Source organism: Anser anser, assembly GCF_964211835.1.
Source record: "Anser anser genome assembly, chromosome: 5".
NCBI lineage: Eukaryota > Metazoa > Chordata > Aves > Anseriformes > Anatidae > Anser > Anser anser.
This window is the reverse complement of record NC_139725.1, coordinates 29811578-29829380: the sequence shown is the minus strand read 5'-3', so window position 1 is coordinate 29829380 and position 17803 is coordinate 29811578. Positions and strand designations below refer to the sequence as shown.

Sequence of the window (17803 nt, the reverse complement as noted above, 5' to 3'; positions counted from 1 at the left end):
TCATACATCCAGCATTACCTGACAGTACAATGGGGCTAAATGCCTGCTCACTCATGTTTCTTCTCGTCATCCAGCAGAATTTGCCCAGACTGTCTAGCCTGCACCAGTTAGACCCCCCTTGATCGAAGCTGGAGCGTGCAGTAGCAGAAGTGGATGTGCAACATTCAGATTTCTGTTCTGGGGGAAAGTACAACCAGCTGAGCTTATCCTTGCAAAATTCTGCTCCTGCAAAAGTCAGTGCTGCAGTTTGTGTTTGCATTTGACTATTAATAACTTGTGGCAGAAAGGCCATGTACCCCATCAGCCAGTACCGCCCATTATACCTTGTGCCCTATGTTTAAGCATGCAGGCATTGACGTTACTGTTACCTAGCTGCTTAAAGAAATTGTTAACAAGGCAAAAAACAAATGCATACTACAAATGCTAGGAGCACATTCCCAGACAAACACGCTTTTTTCTGCAGAGGGAATGATCTTCAGACTGCCTACAGTGGATTTCTTCCCCCAGGAAGCACGAATCACGCAGGCTACTGGCCTGAGCCACGGGTTACGGCTGTCACTTTACATTAAAAGCAACATAAGCTGGGTAACCTCACATTATCAGGGGGAAGTCGGGGATTTAACTCTCCAAAGCCAGAGTTATAAGTGAGGCAGCAGCCGGCAGGAGCCGTGCTGCACTGCCAGCGACAGAGCCTTCAGCCTGCGGTCAGCAGTGGGGAGACTGCGGCCCAGCTCCCAGCGCTCACCTCCAAGCTCAGCAAACACCCCGAGATTTATTTCTACTCAGCCTGGAGAGGCAGCTCGTCCTGGCAAGAAGTCATGCAGTGAAGCGGTAGCTGGTTTAATGATTAACACCATCGCGCAGAGGAACCATTTATAAGCTTCTCCCGCCTGTATCCCCACTCCCAGCAGCTTATTCTCAAACGCTGCTTCTTCCCACAAACGAACAGGTAGGAAGATATGCACAATAAACCTGAGGCAGCACTTGGGGTAAACGAGAGGGTAGGAAATCCCCACACCCCCAGCCACAAGCACGAGGGACCCAGCAGCAGGGGCCGTGCCTGAGGGCCGTGCCTGTGGGCCTCAGGCCGCGCGGCCTTCACCTGCAGCCATTTGGAGAAGGGCAGCGAGGCGGCTGCGGACCACGGGCAGCCCTGCAGCAGCCCCCCATGGTTTGATCTTCCACGCAAGTCCCTGCCCTGCTGTCCCACCTGCAGGGGCTCCCTCAGACACGTCCCTCATGTGCAAAGTCTGCCCCGGAGGCACGGGCCCAGCAGCGAGCCAGGCTAAGCACACAGGCTTACAGCCAGCGCTGCTTTCTCTAACTTCAGACGTAAACCAGCTGACAGGCAGTGACTGAAACCTACCAAAATTTACCCACGTCAGATGTTCCCAACTGACAGTGATATGGGAATTTACATTGGGAAGAAAAACATTGAGCTGATAAGGCAAATTCTGAGCTCAACAGAAGTGTTTTCCCATTCAGTCACAACTCGAATCTGGAAAGAGAAGAACCCCCTTTCATGATTCACGTAACCTTCTGGCAACGTGCTTCCCGACTAGCCTTGCCACGGAGCGGTGACAACCACAATTAAAGCTTCGTACAGGGCTGGCAAGTTAAATATAGCAGCAGGAGGTGTGTTTCTAGTGGAATTATAACTGCATTAGCAGAAAGCTAGACAAAAAAAAAAAACAACAGATGATGTAATGTGGATCCCCAAAGCTTGCTTAGCTTTTATTAATCTCCCACAAGACTTGGTTTAGCAAATTCCGGGACATTTAATAAATGCTGTGTGCTGCATTATTTCCTAGTTTCTCCAATTCACTGCTATATAAATTAGTGAGTTCAGTCACCCTGTGCTTCTGCTTGCTAACACTTGTTTCATTTGAAATTCAGATGTTACGGTTTTGGGTTCCACTGAAATGCAGCTGAAGGAACCAGGTACGTCTGCAAACCTTGTTTTCTGACCATGCAACACGCAGGCAGCACCAAGCGCCTTTTGCACACCTGTGAGCTAGAATAATGCCTCCTGGGGTACAGGAGGCACGGAACAGCCGCAAGGGGACCCCTTCAGACACAGCTGCCCATCTGCACTCTCCCCCTGCAGGCGTCAACAGCCTGCTGCGAGCCCCTGCTCCTGCACGGGCGTGATCTGGGGACACGAGCGCGACAGAGCATCCCCTGCAGATCCCGCAAGAACGTGAGCCCAAGAGGCGAGGGCACAGGATTTTCCTCAGCCCTTCTTCAGCACTCGCAGTGATGCTAATGCCCGTTCATCCGCTCCTGCCCCTTCGTTGTGGTGTCTCTCGGGAGACACTGGGGAGAAGCAGAAGAAAGACACAGAGCATTCTGATCCCCTTTAAGCTCAATGCAACAGTCATAATCCTCTAAATAAAAAGGAAAAAGAGGAAAAATGAGATGGGCTGTGACAGGTTGGGAGGACTAAATCCCTGTTAAGTAGGGCACCAAGATTTAAAGGGCTCAGCTTCGCACACATCCTATGCCTCCGATGAGGTGCACGCAGGATGGTGTCCCTGCAATTTCTTCTATGGCAAGCAACAGCTGGAGAGCCCCTGCTGCTACGGCGGTGGGTGAGCGGGCTCTGCTGCCATGGCATTGCCACGCTGAGACTGGTGTGCCCAAAGCCACGGGGGCTGCAGGAGCACTCGGGAAGCTCCTTGACTCCCTGGGTGCAAGGGGCAGGAAGGGAGGGAGTGGTGCCAATGGCAAAGCACAGCTGCACAACCCAGCGGCTGAACAGCAGCGGAGAGGAGAATACCGCACAACCTGTGTCATTCGCCCTGCCAAGCACCGTCATTTATAGCTTCCCACCACATTTCCCTTCAGCTCCAGCACATCCGTCCTGAAAGCAAGGCTTTGGGCCCCCACAAATCAATGAGAAATAATTTACAATCAGCAATTATTTTCAATACCGCTGGAAGCAAAGTGATACTAGCAATTAGCTTCCAGCATTATTGAAAATAAGTGATGCAAGCACATCAGCAGATTTTCCCAGGTACTTGATGTGACTCGCTCTGTGTCCTGCACTGCAAGCACAGCACCGTTCACTTTCACTTCAAACCACCTCCTCCCAGCTCACCCAACATCGCAGCGTGAGAGTTGTGCCTGTTCGGGAACCTGACCTGACCCAGCAGGTCTTTCTTTGCATCTCTTTCACGCGCTGCCAAAAGCAGCTTTTGAAGCATGCTGGGGCAACCCCTCTGAGGCTAGACCTCCCTTTGCTGCACTTCGTCTCCTGACCTGACGGAGCCTCTGTGCCAACCACAGCTGTTCTGAAGGAGCACTGATTTCCCAGCCCTCCCCAAAATTTCTGGGTGTGCCTGGCCAGCACAGACCAGTTTCCCCAGCACAGACTGGAAGTGTTTGGCTAGCAGGCACGGCTCAGCAGCCGGGCATCCCAGGGCATGGCACAGCACGACCTGGACCACCCAAAGACACAGCGGATGCAGACAGGCACAGGTTTGCTCCAAGAGATTTTTTGGAAGGGGCTACCTCACCACAGAGCATCCATCCTTCTGCTGTCAACCCAGGCTCGGTGTGAACACCACGCTGAGCTCTGAGAGGTGGAAGAAACGCAACCGTGCTCCCCTCAGCCTGCTTTTAATGCTGCCAGGAGCCGGCTCTGCTGTTCCCGAGCACAAAGCCAAGGCAGAGCACCACAGGTTATGCCCTATTTGCTGCTGCTCCTATCAACCCACCCAGCAATCACACTGGGAGGCTGATTGTGCCCTAGCTTCAGGTGCAACTTGAGGTGTTTGCACTTCAGGCAAACAGACCTCCCAGGAAGTCAGGAAACACACAGCCTACTGCACCAACAGCCTGGTGTAGCTGGTAATTCCTCCTACTGCACAACTGGATCCAAAATGTCTTCCAGGTACAAAGGAAAACGAAGGTATCACATACTTATTGTAGCACTTGGGAAATAGAGCACGATCACATCACTGAGCACTTCCAAGACTTACATTTCTTAACTTCGATACTTTACTATTAATTTTTACAATTAATTTACTTAAAAAAAAAAAAACTTCAAGTTGATTTGATGGTTACCATTTGAATTGCCACTGTATCACTGTTCCCAGACTCAGAAACCAACTCACAAGTTACCCAAGGACCTGCTTTTTGCAGCTCTTAAGTGCTCACTTAATAATCTTTTTTTTTTTTTTTTTGTAAACTGTACACTTGATACCAAAAGGCACAGAGGTACAGCACAACAATCCTTCATGCAGGGCATTCTGCACGTGAGCAGATGGAAAGCATCAGTGTTTTCCAGCTTCGTCCTGCAGGAAGAGTTTTTCAGAGACCTGCTAAAGACACCTTGTTGGGCAAGAGCGCTTTTCTGGCTGTGGCTGTTTCAGGATTTGGCTGGTCCAGAATAAATTATTTTTTAACGTACTCCTACATACTTCATTGAACATACAGCCACAAGCCCAATTTGGAGCTGGAAAGTCTAATGAGAATAATCCACCTCCTGTCCTTCGTCTCTTATTAGCTGCAAGAAAATATGCTCACAAAAATGCGGTGAAGAATAGCAGCAGGTAGGAGACAGCCTCTTTTCACTCCTTGCTGCTCAGCACACTGAGCAAACTCTGCTGTGCCCACAGCATCGCCCTTTTGCAGCTGATCCTTCCTGACCCGTGCATTTCTGCTAATCCAGTTTCTGGTTCAAATGTTCACAAAAGAGTGAGCTCAATCAAATGTTTTGCTAAGGGTATCTCATCTGAAATGCTTTACACGACTTGCAAGTAAAGTCTCCCGAAAGCCCTGCAAAGCAGGTAAAATCTCCATTTTAGATTTTGGGGAAACTGAAAGGCAGCACAGAACGGCTTCTGTTCCCAGCAAACGCTGCTCAATTTTTAGCTTTTAGATCACGGAGGTTTGTTAGGGCGGTTTTATAAACACAAGGAGAAATCTAACTCTGGAAGCAGCAGCACACCGCGTTCTCACTAAAGCCTGCAGCTGCTTCACCCACTTACTCAAAGGCAAGGCTCTGCTATAAGACGCTTTTTGGGGAGTGCTGTGCTTTCGGCCCCCCACCTCCAAGCACCATCCCAGCTGCCCAGGTCACCACGCTCCCCTGCAGAAGGCAGCACCCGAACTGCTGTGCCACACATCGACATCACCAGCGCTGCCAACTGGATTTAATTAACATCACTGTGAACCTTTTTAAAAAATTATTATTATTTATTGATTCCTAATGTCTCACACGGGACGCTGGGACAAGTTAAATACAATCATTTTCTGCCAGTTAGGCAAATGGCATTCCCACATTTCTAAGATAAACGCTGTAAATAAAATATTAGGCTGTCGAACTGTCCCTGAACATTAGTCTTGGAGAAACAGGCACGCAGTGGTCCTTTCCTGGCACAGGGCTCTCCTCTGCCGCTGATAACAGAGATCCCACGGAGAACCAGTGTGTTGTAGGGGCTCATCCACAACAGGAACTGCCACCACAAGCCTCCAAGGGCTGTCCCCCTTCCCTAAATAAATAACAGCACGTCGAGGCAGCCTTGGTAGCAAACAGAAAGAAGCCAGCAGTTTGGCTACCCAGAGAAGCAGGTGACTCCAGCCAATACCTAATACCTGGCTAAATGAGAGGGAGGACAGGCGACTGGCATCCTTCCTCACCAACTCGCTCAGCACCCAGAGGCAGCGCTTTGTCAGCCCAGCCCAGAGCCCCACAACAGGCAGGCAGAGCTCAGCTCGGTGCCGCTCGCAGAGCATTTAGAAATCCTTTGCTACAAGGGAAAAGGACACAGCGATCTTATCTGCCTGGTGTTCATTTTAAGTGGCTGAACACGGAGATAGCGGGCAGCCACCAGAGCTGACGCCGGGGAACGTGAGGCAGCGCGACCGTGCCGGAGCTGTCGGCTGCCAAGCAGTCTCTGGTGGGATCACAGAGAAGCTGCGCAGGCCACAGAAGCTGGCAGGACAAAGGTAACAGACAGCACACCCGCTCCGAAGAGCAACCAGGCACCACCTAACACGGTCCATCTTCCAAAGATGCTGCTTTTGTGCCACCCCAGGAAAGCCAGACAGCTGGAGAAGCCCTCGGGCAGCCTCACATCCAGCTTTTGACTCAGGAGTGGGAGCGAATAAATCCTCAGCACACACCATCAGCCAACAAGAAAAATTCCTCAGGGATGCCTGGCAGCCATCCCTCTGACCAACACGCTTTGCAGGTGGGACGGAGTGCTGTGGGCGAGCTTCCCACCCGGCAGCGTTTTGTGGCAGGAGGACGGAGTCAGGCTCTGGCCATCAGCTCCAAACAAAAGCAGATGAGCAGCAAGTGGTGAATGATTAACAGCCTGTGGAAACGATGCCAAAGCCCCTCTGAAGACACATCGCACAGGTTCTGCCTCTGGGAAGCCTCCAAGGGTCAGGAGACAAACAGAAATAGAGCATTCCCTGGACTCTGACACTTGCCCACGGTGGATGGAACAGGGAGCGTCCAGGGGCACAGCTCACACTGATTCACGCCTCCAGTTTCCCAATTGCTGCATTTTTATTTCAAGCATCTGTAGAACCTGTTTGGGTAGAGGCTGTTGCATAGAGGCCAAGTTGCTAGATTTTTGGATAAGAAACAGGGATCTGTAGGATTGCCATTAATGCATGAGCTATTTCTGGGACGCTGTTTGATCTCTGACAGCCCCACTGCCCAGCTTTAGCATCCAAAGATTTCCCTTGCTGACTCCAAGAGTCAGGCATCCAGAATTTAAGTTTAAACTTGTGCTAATAAATGTGAGGTAAACAAATAAGAACCCAGCTTCAAGATGAGACTCAGAATCAACTATGTTTTTTTACCTGAAGTTATTTTTATTCATCAGGAGAGAATAATTAAGAAAACCACATCTCACTGCAAGCCCAGAAAGCGCTTCACCGTATTTCACCCAGAATCTGAAATGTCACGGCATAGATGCAAGAGCAGAGCTCTTGGACTTGCTCGTCAAAGAGACACAATTTTTCCCCCAGACAGAAAAGCAGCCAATTGCAGAAAAATGCAAAAATATTTTTCCAGAGAACCACAAGTCACATGAGTCACCCTTACTTGCAGATGAACCCAAACCTGAACTCCAGCATCATCAGTCACACAGAGCAGAGCAGACCAAAAGCTGGCTGAAAACAGGCAGCTTGCCTTGGCGGCTCTGTGGAAGGCCAGGGGACCCAAGCAGCACGCAGAGGATACGCACGCCTTCTCTTGCACAACACTGCCATTATTTATTACCTCAAGTAGTTCAGCTTCTCAGGGAACGAGCTCAGGGCTGAGGGCTCTGCACAGCTGAAGGACAGCCATGTCTCTAGATAACCATTTCTCCCTCAGGGTTCTCCCTCCTGATTCAATTTCAGGTTGAAACGGCACGTTTTCTGGGCTGGACGGGGGGCAGATGGCAGGCAGCACTGTAGCCCCAGCAGGAGGAGGCAGGACAAACGCTGAGACCACCTTGCACAGCCACAGCCACGCGTAACCAACCCCGCATACTTGCATCGGGCACACAAGACCACCTGCTCAGACTCTCGCTAGATGCCACCCCTGCAGGGACAATGCTGTCCCCAGCATGCACGAGGGGAAGCCCAGACGCCACAAAACCCCGTTGTCACCCTCCTCTATGCAAGGGAATTGCTGCAGGTCAGGACGTGGTATTGCCGCCGCACCACGATGTGGTCAGGTATGTCAGGAGAAGGTCCTCAATCCCAGCCACTGCCTTCCTGGGGAATGGCACATCATGGGACCCCAGCACGGAGGGACAGGAGGGCAAGGGACGATTATTTCTCCCCGTGGTACGGGATTTCAGCGGTAAGGGATGCTTCGCAGCGACCTGCGAGCAGGCTGGGATGCGGAGCGGCGGCTGCCCGGCGCTACAGCTTGTAAAGCCAGGCGCCGTGGTTAGCGGCGAGCACACACCGCCTCCCCCAAGCAGCAGCAGCAGCAGCACAGCAACGCGCGGCACCTCCAAGGCATCCTCCTCCCAGGGATTTTAGGGCACGCAGATCCAGGAAATCTCGCAAAGCCTGCGAGGGGGAGCGAAGTAAATGCAATTAAAACAATAACAACAGAAGGGTAAGCGGGGGGAACTGAGAAATAAACTGCCGGAGCCGCACGCTCAGCACACGCAAGAAATCAGGGGCTCGGGGCAGCTTTCCCCACGCTACGGGGGGATCCGACAGACAGCGGTGCTCCGAACCCTCGCGCTGTTCACCAGCACGGGAACATTTTGCAGAGGGGTGCGGAACAGCCCGGGGGCACCGCAGGCATGGCCACAGCCCCGCTCCTCAGAGGACCTCGGAGATGCCCCGGCTGCTGGAAACAAATAACAGCCTCACCAAACCCAAGAGCCTCGGCTTTGACTTTCGAGTTGCCCCCCTCTGCAAGCAGCGGCCGAGGGTCTCAGCAGAAGGCTCTTTTGCCCTGCCAAACGCCCCCCGAAGGCACAGAGCCCTGCCAGAGTATTTCTGCCAGAGAAGGGCGAGCCCTGCCCCTGCCCCTGCCCCTGCCCCTGCCCCTGCCGCTTTCGTTGCCTGCCGGCTGCCGACGGGGCCGCGCCGAGCGGCTCCCGAACCGCCTCACCGCCGGGCCACCTCTGCCCCAGGGCTGCCCCGTTATTATTATTAATTATTATTTTTAACCAAGCTATTCCTGGAGTTGCGAGAGCTGCCGCTGTGCCCAGGCTGAAGGGGACCCAACCTCCCCCCCGCGCAGCATCGCCCCGCTCTCCCGCTGCCATGGTTACGAGCGGGCACGCCAACCCCCCCCCCCCCCAAAAAAAAAAAAACGAAACAAAACAAAACAAAACGACCCAAAACCCCCCAAAGCGACCCCAAATCCCCCTCCTCGCCCGAGCACGGCTCCCCCCACCCCACTCACGGCCAGGGGCAGGCTCCCGTCCTCCCGGCGGAGCTCCGGCCGGCCGGCCGCCCTCGGCCCGCTGCCGCCCGCCGCCGCGCGGGGCTTGCTGTCCTGCCATAAGTAGTAGAAAGTGCCCAGGATCCAGGCGACCGTCAGCACGGCGATGGCATTGGCCCGCAGCCTCCTCATGCCGAGAGCCCCGGTGGAGCCTGGGAGCGCTGCCTCGCCGGGCAGCGGCGGCGGAGGGAGGCGGGGAGGCGGCCTGGGGCCCCCCCTTCCTCCTCCTCCTCCTCCTCCTCCTCCTCCTCCTCCTCCTCCTCCTCCATGGGCTGGGGAGGGACGGGTTAGGGCCGCCCCGCCGGGTCCTAACGCCGGCAGGAGGGGAGCGGAGGAAAGCAACGACACAGCCCCTTAATGGAGCCGCCCCCCCCCGGGACCCTCAGGGTCCCAGCAGAACCCCCCCGCGCCTGCAGACCACACAGCCCAGCCCGCTTTGCTTCCTCGCCCTCGCTGCGTCCTGGTGTTTCCAGAGCGTTTCCAGGGTGGTGCGTTTTAGGAAACGGCACAGAAAACCCCAAAACTCAAGAGTTTAGTTGTGGTACCTGGCTCAGGAAACCCCAAAACTCAGAGTTTATTTGTGCCACCTGGGTAACTCGGCCTGCTGAGTACAGAAAGGAGTGACAGAAAGCATCCTGCACAGAATCACTACCATCCCTAACTGCCTGTGTTGATCGTAAGGAAACCACAAGATAGATCAGCTAATCCTTCCCTTTGAAGGCCCCAAACCCCTTTCACTGGGTGCCCTGTCGGAAAGCGTCAGAAACAAGTGGGTAGACCCCTGCCCAGGAGCAGGGGTGACAAGCTGGAGCTGAAGGGGTTTCTCCTCCCTGGGGGCAGTCACTGGTAGCCACCCCAGGAGCCAGCCCCGGGGCATTATTCCCCTGCAGGTGAGGCCTGTAGAAACACAGTCAGACCCACCTGGCAGCTCCAGCCCGCAGCCCCAGCAAGGGGTGCAGCAAAAGCATCAGTTCCCACCTCAGAGCCATCAGATGAGCTGCTTGCACCGGCCCTGAGGCACCCCACTAGACACAGATAAACCAGATCCACAGAGACCTGTTATTCAGGTCGCCTAAGCTTCAGGACCTGAGCCGAACAGTCGAGGGAGTGCTGACAGCGTGCTAGCTGCTGTGCTGGGGGACACAGCACCTGTTCAGCACAGCCACCACGAGACGCGTACTTCAGCAGCACTAGGCCTCTGCACGCTTTGAAGACATGTCCCCAGCCATATTTCATCTTCGAGGCCCAAATGCTCCATTAGCTCCTAGGCCCGAGCTATGAGTACCAAGGTTCTGCGCTCTGCAGCCAGAATTTGCAAAGAAAAAAACCTCCAACTGCAGAGCTTTGCTCCAAAAATCTCACCTCTCATTTAAAAGACGTATTTTGAACTCTGTGTTTGTACAGGGACCTCTGACAACTCAAATTCTTCATTTGTGGCTATACTGTAAGCTGCAAGGTTGTATACAGCTATTGCCTTATCAGAAATAAGAGTACCAGAAGCAGCCTAGCAGAGACCTCAATGTGGCCTCCAGAGCAGACACACAATGAACATTAACTGTGACAATATTGCATTGCTGACTTTGCAAAAGCATCAGGTAATTCAATAAATAGCTCTGTTGCCTAACAGAAGTGACCTGAGAAACATAATAAACTAAACAAATCAGTCTTGTACAAGCGTCACAGGAGAATTGTGGGGTCTTACCACCACAACTGTTCTTTTTTTGTTCCCTCTATAGCTGGGACTTCCATGTTAGACGTTAAGTCTTTTTTGAGACAGTTCAGTTTTGTACAGTGGAATGATATAAGGGACCCTTTGCCAATTCAAGCGGCTGATTTGTTAGCCTAAGTATTCAGTGAGTAATCTTGATACAGTAATGGGAAGGAGGAATATGACTAACTACGTGGAAGAAGTTTATGGGGGGGGGGTGTTTAAGAACCTTATTTTCTTTATAATCACCAAGGCCTTACCCAGCATCATTTTCAATAGGAAGGGATCTCCTAGAGCCATGAATGTTGAATAGTGTGCTTGAGAAATCAGTTCTGTATTTTTGGGTGATGGCCTTGGTAACAGCTAGAAGAGCAAATCTGGTATCCCAGATTGCCCAGATAGAATTAAAGGGTTCTTCATTGCATGGAAAAAAAAAAAAAGAAAAAGAAAAAAAAAGCATCATCTAGACTTCTTTTCATAAAAAGTAAAACATGTCTTTTTTATAGCTGTGGTGCAGAGAACGTTTGTCAGATTACTGATGAATGTAGCTGAGCTTTCAACTATGGGACATCTGGAGAACACAAAAAGGCTTTTATTAGCATTATTCTGATCTGATAAATCAGGTCCACTGTTTTTTGTGGCCTCCAGGCACGGAAGTGCCATCTGAAACATAAACATAAAGTCTGTCTAGACTCCAGAAACAGTTTGGACAAAGTCATCCAGAGTTTAGCTAATAACGTTTAAGGAAAATCAGCATTAGAGTTCAGGGGCTGGAGCAGGTCACGCAAGGCTGGGCTGCGCAGCTGCACCCTTGCCAGACAGAGAGGTTTCACTTTTCCAGGCTGGCAGGAGACACTTCCCCATCTGGGTGCTTCCTTCAGCAGCCGCCAGGGTAGCAAGGAGAACAGCAAAGGGGGAGAAAGGAGTGCATGATGTTGTCCTGCAGGGATGTGGGGCCTTGCTCAGGGAGATGCAGCGCTGCTCACCCATGGCCCACCAGCCAGGCATGGAGCTGCACCTCATGCAGAAGTACCCCGCGCCCAGCTGGGCTCCTGCCTGCTCACTGAAAGCACTACAGGCTGAAGATCCAGAAAGTCACGTATCTTGAAGCCACGAGGACTGAGGATACAGTCACAGCTCACTTCCCTGGAGCTCTTCATCCACCGGGGTTCCTTCTCTTAATTCTCACTTCAAAGCCCATCCATACACTCAGCTGAGACAGCTCTGGTAGTTTTCTTAGACAAGCTTGTCATGGCTCCTAGCCAAGTCACTCAAGTAAAGAGCAGCCCCAGCTCAGGAACTTTTCCCACAAAACCTCTCCTCAGAGAGCTCTTTCTACATGGGCAGAGCACAGTAGCTGGGAGAAGAGTGCAAGACATCTCAGGGTGCTTTTCTCTGAGCTTGCTGCCACCAAGTGGCTCCTTCCTCCTCCTCCACTCCATCCCTGGGCTGGAGGCTCACCCTCTCTGGTGAAGCTCCTGCTGTCTTTAAGCAAGGGTCAGTCAGCTTCCAGGTGCTCAAACAAGTGCCCAGGCATGGGTGAAAGCAGTTTACCTACTGAAGGACTCTGAGCTCAGCCCTGATTTCAATTCAGGAAGACCCTTGGAAAAAATTAGAATAAGAGAAGTGTTTGTCCCAATGGGCAGAAAGAGCCGTGGAGTCCTTCCCCCACAGCAAATGGGGAACCATCTGATGGTCTAACCATAGCACCTCACCTCTTCACCCAGTTCCAAACCACTCCTCTGCAAGCCTTTGAGACGTGTTTACCCATGCTGCAGTGCCAACATGGTAAAGTGTGTGCCACCAGCCTCCACTGCCTGGAGCTGGAAAAGAAAAATGTTATCTGCATTACTCATCTACACTGGCCAAATTCCTAAACTGCCCCAAATACTTTCCATTTCCAAAGAGCTTCCTCATGCTGGTCAGAGGTTGCGGGGGTGTTTGGGTTTCTGAAAACCTACATTGCAGTGCCCCAGATCATTTATCGCCCTGCACACCCTTGGCCTCAGCCACTTGCACCACAAAAACACAAGGTATGCCAGAAGTCTAACAGACCACCTTAAACACGGCATAGAGCTAGGTACCATTCAGGCGGCCTCCAGCTGATCACCTCCACAGGCACCACAAAAAGGCCAGACAGAAATTACTCCCCCAGGAGTGGCTCCATCCTTAATTTATTCTGATGCCCAGCCAGAAGAGGCACAGGGGGTGAATGCTGATTATTTCTGCAATTAACAGAAGATGAGCTGCCTAGCATGGCATATTTGCCAACCAGGACAGAAATATCTTCTGGTTCATGGTTTCTGGCTGACGTCCAAGCAGTAAGGTGGTGGAGGGCAATGACCCAGCTCAAAGTTAGGGCAAAGAGTATACAGTTAACCGGGAACTGGAATTTGAATTGCTTTGTATTAAATTGCACTGTTAAACATTCTCTTAAGTGGTATTTAAGGTCAGTGTAACCTTAAGGTTATCTTCATGAAGATTTTTCTTAATGAAAATGAGAACAGAAGAATCCCCAATAAGCTATAATTAACAGCTCTGCAATGCACTCGTGTTTCTCAAGAGAGAAGCACCCACTAAAAGGCTAACCATGGTCAGATGAATCTCCTTTGAGAGTCTGAAGGAGTCAAGGAAGTCTTCAGAGATGATTATCTGGGACACAGGACCCCTGGGAGAAGGTGCCATTAACCCTCCCTGAGGGAGGTAACCTACCCATCCATCGCTGCCGGAACTGTACAGCTGCACAACTGGGCACAGCCTTAGAGAAGACAGCGGTGTTACCTTCACCACTGTTACTCCAGTCTGCGTTTCTTCTCCCTTCCTTTGGTGAAGTGGATTTCTTCCAGCTCCCACTGAGGAACATCCTTCATGTAGTGAGGCTCCCTAGATCAGCATGGGGAGTCAAAAGGGTAAAGGGACTGATGGGTTCAGGAGGGTGACCGGGCTGCTGCAGCCCTTTGAATCCAGGTTCTAGCTCAGAGCAGTACTGTGGCAAGTAAAGGTTCCCATTAGCGCCCCAAAACTGGCCAAGCAATTGTTCCCGTCCCAGCTCTGTGCTGAAGCTCGCTCATCTCTTGGGATGTAGCTCAACATGAAGATCTCAGTTTTCCCTGTGGCAGAGGCTCAATAGTCACACCCTGGTGCAGCTGAGCCTCTGCAGTCAGAATTGCATGGCCACATCTTGCAGCTGGGTCTCTGGAGACAATCGAGCCAGTCCTGGGGCAACCCCTGTGCAGCAACTCAACACATCAAGGATAAAGAGGAATGGAGTTAGGGCAGAATCAGGCAGGAGATATCAACACACACACACAAAAAAATTCACTCTGGAGTCATGCACCCGTCATGAGATCTTTTGAAAGTGTGGAAACAAAATAAATATTTAAAGTAGAATAAGTTACATATTAATGCAAATGATTAAACTACAAGATCCACTTATAATCAACTTGATCCGCTTTATGAGCCTGACTTACGAAAAGCGGTAGAAGGGAAGATGAGAACCTATGTGCCTTTCTCGCCCCAGATCGTTCGCTTCTCTTACATGCTGTATCTTAACTTCCCTAGGACAGGGATTTATTTCCCACCTTTATGGTAAAGCACGTAACACTTTTCTTGTGCTCAGAATTAATTAACAATAAAATCTTTTTATTACAATCTGATGACTATTTGCTCTCCTTTATTGGCAGCACATCACAGTGCTGAATGTGACCTGAACTGCAATTTAATCCTCATAGAAATTCTAAGCTTTTAAAGCTCAATATAGCCACCAGGTTAGTGCCCATAATAGCCCTCTTAGCTGCAAAGCAGAAGCAGCTTGCAGTGCTCATCTGGCAAAGTGATGAAGCTCCAGTCTCCCACTACAGAGGAATTCCAGACAAAAACCACTGCAGTCTGGGAAATAACTGTGAAAAATATCCTACCCAGTTTGTCACACATCCCATAAGAGTGACTCGCATCGTGCACAGCAAGCTGGGTTCAAGTCAAGTGCACTGAAAAAATGCTTAACTTTCCTAAGAGTCACAGCAACATACTTATTTCTGAAGCTCCATCCCTCAAAATAACCCAGACAATTAACAGAACACTTCTCAAAACATTCCAGCCCTGGCACTGAGCATGAGAAACCTCAGGCTGAGGGGAGGCCAGAAACAGGAGCCGTGGATCTGACAGTCCCAGGGGCTCCACAATGCCCCCGATCCACAACCTTGGCCAGGTAAGGTCCAGACCCACCTCCAGGTGGGAGCTGGGAAGGGCAAAAAAAGCCAAGAAAAATTGTCGGAATCTGGAGGATATCAGGAGCAAGTATCCATCACATTAAGCTGGGGGGAAAAAGAAGCAGAAGTCCAGCATGCTAGTGCTTTCCAGCTTCTTGAGCTTGCAGGCAGGAGGGCCTTGCAAACTCACCCCAGCACAAACTCTGTTCAAGGGCAAAACACAGCCACCATCACTGCAGCAAGTGGGGTACCCTCAGCAGAGCTCAAGGCTCCCTCCCAAGGTCACAGGATGCCCCTTTTTGTTCCGCTGCCTCTGGCTGGCAGTAGTGCAAGGAGTACCAGCACAGCACTTGCCATCTGCAGCACTTTCAGTCCCTGAGACTCCAGCCAGATCAACGCAGCACTGAAGATTTGCCAGTTTCTACCTTTTCCTGTTCATGTTATAGTGGAACATCGTAACTCACGGGAAGGCAGGAGTAAGGGATTTCTGGGATATTTATTGAAATCACAGCCTCAGTGGAACCATAGCCAAGGAAAACTGCCAACCTGAAGCTTTCACAGAAGCTGAGCTGATGTCCTCTCATGAACTTTATGAAGTCTTCCAGCACAGAAACCCCTCGTGCTGGGATCACGCAGGTCCAGCCATTTTGCAGAAGCTCTCAGCAGCGACAGCTCTGCCCAGCACAAGTTGGGGGATTCAGCCCCTGCCCTGGTGCCCCTCCAGGCCCTGCCAGTGGTGGGACTGCAGAGGCTGCATGTGAAGCAGCCACCAGCCCCTTACCCAGCTGTGCAGGGAACTCTTTTCATTCATTTTGTCAGGAGCACTGGCAGCAGCTGCCTCACTGCAGGCAGCAGGGCCTCAGCACAGGTCCACAACCTCCCTGGCCACAGCCTGAGACAGACACTGTGAGGCTCTGAGAGCACTTGGCCCCAGCTGAAGGTGATGAGGGTTGGAGGGCATTTGCCTCAGTGAGTCTGCATCAACCCTATTTGGTATCTCCGCACTCACCAGCCCTGTCCAAGTCCCATGGCAGGCACATGGGGCTCCCTGATTTCCAGATAAGGTCTCACAGAGCAAAAAAAGATTTTAAGGTGCAAACCTGAGGGCACAGATTTCCTCTGAAGCTCCCCAACGCTGGTGTCTGAGGAGACAGCCTCATCATGAGCATACCTATTATAAAGCATCCCAAGGGACTGCTAAAAGAGTAGCATTTGGTGTTGCTGTTCCATATAGGATCCTTTCATGGACCTACAGTCTATAACCTTCTGAATCTGTTAGTAGTGTCTGCAAGGTCCAACACTTTGCCATGTCCTTCACCACTGCCTTCATGGTTTTTTCCACTCAGCCAGCCTCCCCTTCCCCAAACTGAGGTATCTCAGACTTTGTTTCCCTTTTAAAGGCAAGGTGCCTGACCATTAGGAAGCCATTTTTATGGCCCATATGATACAATAAGGCTATCTAATAGAAATTTCTTTGTAACATTAACATGAGTCAGATTCACATTCTTTAGAAATTCACATTTTAGGACAAGTGTTTTTCTCCCTAAAGAGAAGAGTGCTTTATAAGCGATGAACAGAATGACCTGCCCCACTCTCATGTAGAAGAGGGGAACAAGAACTAAGGAGAAAGAAATTCCACTGTTTAAAAAATGACCCCTCATTTTTGCTCATAATTATCTCCAATACCTGAATGCGAGGCTTGGCAATAAAGAGCTGTCACTGCAGGAGCACAGCAGCCAGAAAAAGGAGTGAGAAATGGGAGGAACTGCTTAAGCCACTGTGAACAGAAGCAATACTATTTCATTTGAAAGCCCGCATGTCTACAGAGATGCTCAGCACATCCATGCAGCTTTTTCAGATGCAGAGATACATCATCACACGCACATATACACGTGCACACGTGCTTCACACACTCAGATTAGCTTCTAAGTCTAATTTGAGCTTCCAGCAAACACCGCATCCTCTGCTGCTGGCTGAAGACAAGGAAAATCTCTCCCACAGGAGCTAAAAGCCATCACAAACCTGACCATTTCTCTTTGAAGGTCACAGCAAGATTAAAGAAATGTGCCATCTCCAGAAAATATATATGATCATTGGCACATGCAGCTCCTCTCTAAATGTGTGCACGGCAACATACTTTGCTCTGTGGAGAGAGGATGAAAAAGGCTGTGTGCAACAATTGCAATCATACTCCCTGATGGAATACTGAAGAACACTTACACGTTATTTTGGCACAGTAAAGTCTATGCAGACAAAAATAACCATACTGATAGCCCCCTGCTCCCAGGTTTTACATCCCCACGTAGAGCTGTGTGCAGTCTCAGCCTCCTGGGAGGCACACCACCATTCATCAGCATGTTACCAATATTTACACTTCATAGTCCAGCTCTTTCCTTCTTCAAGCTCAGACCCCATTGACACAGCACCACAAACACACCCCATGACTCCACCCAGCTGAGCAGGAGCCCCATACCCACTCCTCCATGGATGGGATGCAGCTCATCCCAACTCCCTGTCCCCAGGGCAGCTAGACAGGGACCAGCAAGCACAAAGCACTAAGGAACTGCACCATTAACATAAGAGAAACACTGCAGAAGGAACACATAGAGCAGGGAAAGCAGCCTCCGCTTGCCTTTATCATTTGGTGCAGGGAGGAGCTCAATGAGAGGCAGCTGTGGCCAAAGAGGACAGCTGCATCTTGTAGGGCCATTCGGTCTCTGCCAAGCTCTGAAGGACGGGTTTGCTTTGACAGATTTCCAGCCCTCAGAGATTTCTGCATCCCCACAAACATAATCTAGGATAAAATAGATTTTATCTGCTTTATTTTTTATTTTATTTTACCTCTTCTGCTCTCCAAACATCACATCCTCATTCATCTCTGAAGGCTGTTGTGCAAGTAGCCTCATTGCGCTGGGGGATTTGGGCAGCTGCTCAGACCTCGGTGGTGGTGGCTCCACTCAGCTCTGG

The 17803-nt window shown here is 50.9% G+C and overlaps 1 protein-coding gene and 1 long non-coding RNA gene across 7 annotated transcripts in view; both read right to left on the bottom strand.

Annotated features, from left to right (window-relative positions):
• GALNT16 (polypeptide N-acetylgalactosaminyltransferase 16) overlaps nucleotides 1-9157 on the bottom strand; it is a 67783-nt gene extending 58626 nt beyond the window's left edge. For 2 of the 5 annotated variants that reach the window (XM_083836813.1, XM_083836814.1), the window contains exon 1: nucleotides 8882-9154. In XM_083836813.1, coding sequence (XP_083692939.1) covers nucleotides 8882-9052 — 171 coding nt within the window. In that variant the 5' untranslated portion in view covers nucleotides 9053-9154. Of the gene's footprint in view, nucleotides 1-8881 lie in introns of all 5 variants that reach the window. The other 3 variants (XM_083836812.1, XM_083836811.1, XM_083836816.1) reach the window with 3 other exon arrangements.
• A 6416-nt stretch (nucleotides 9158-15573) lies between these two features.
• Nucleotides 15574-17444, bottom strand: LOC310899856. Of its 2 annotated transcripts, none has more exons than XR_014584717.1 (3): nucleotides 17310-17444; nucleotides 16859-16979; nucleotides 15574-15728 (listed from the first exon to the last, which is right to left on the bottom strand). It is a non-coding gene; the product is annotated as an uncharacterized lncRNA (long non-coding RNA). The 2 variants fall into 2 exon arrangements; XR_014584718.1 differs by lacking the exon at nucleotides 15574-15728 and adding an exon at nucleotides 15742-16613.
• Between the last annotated feature and the right edge of the window lie 359 nt (nucleotides 17445-17803).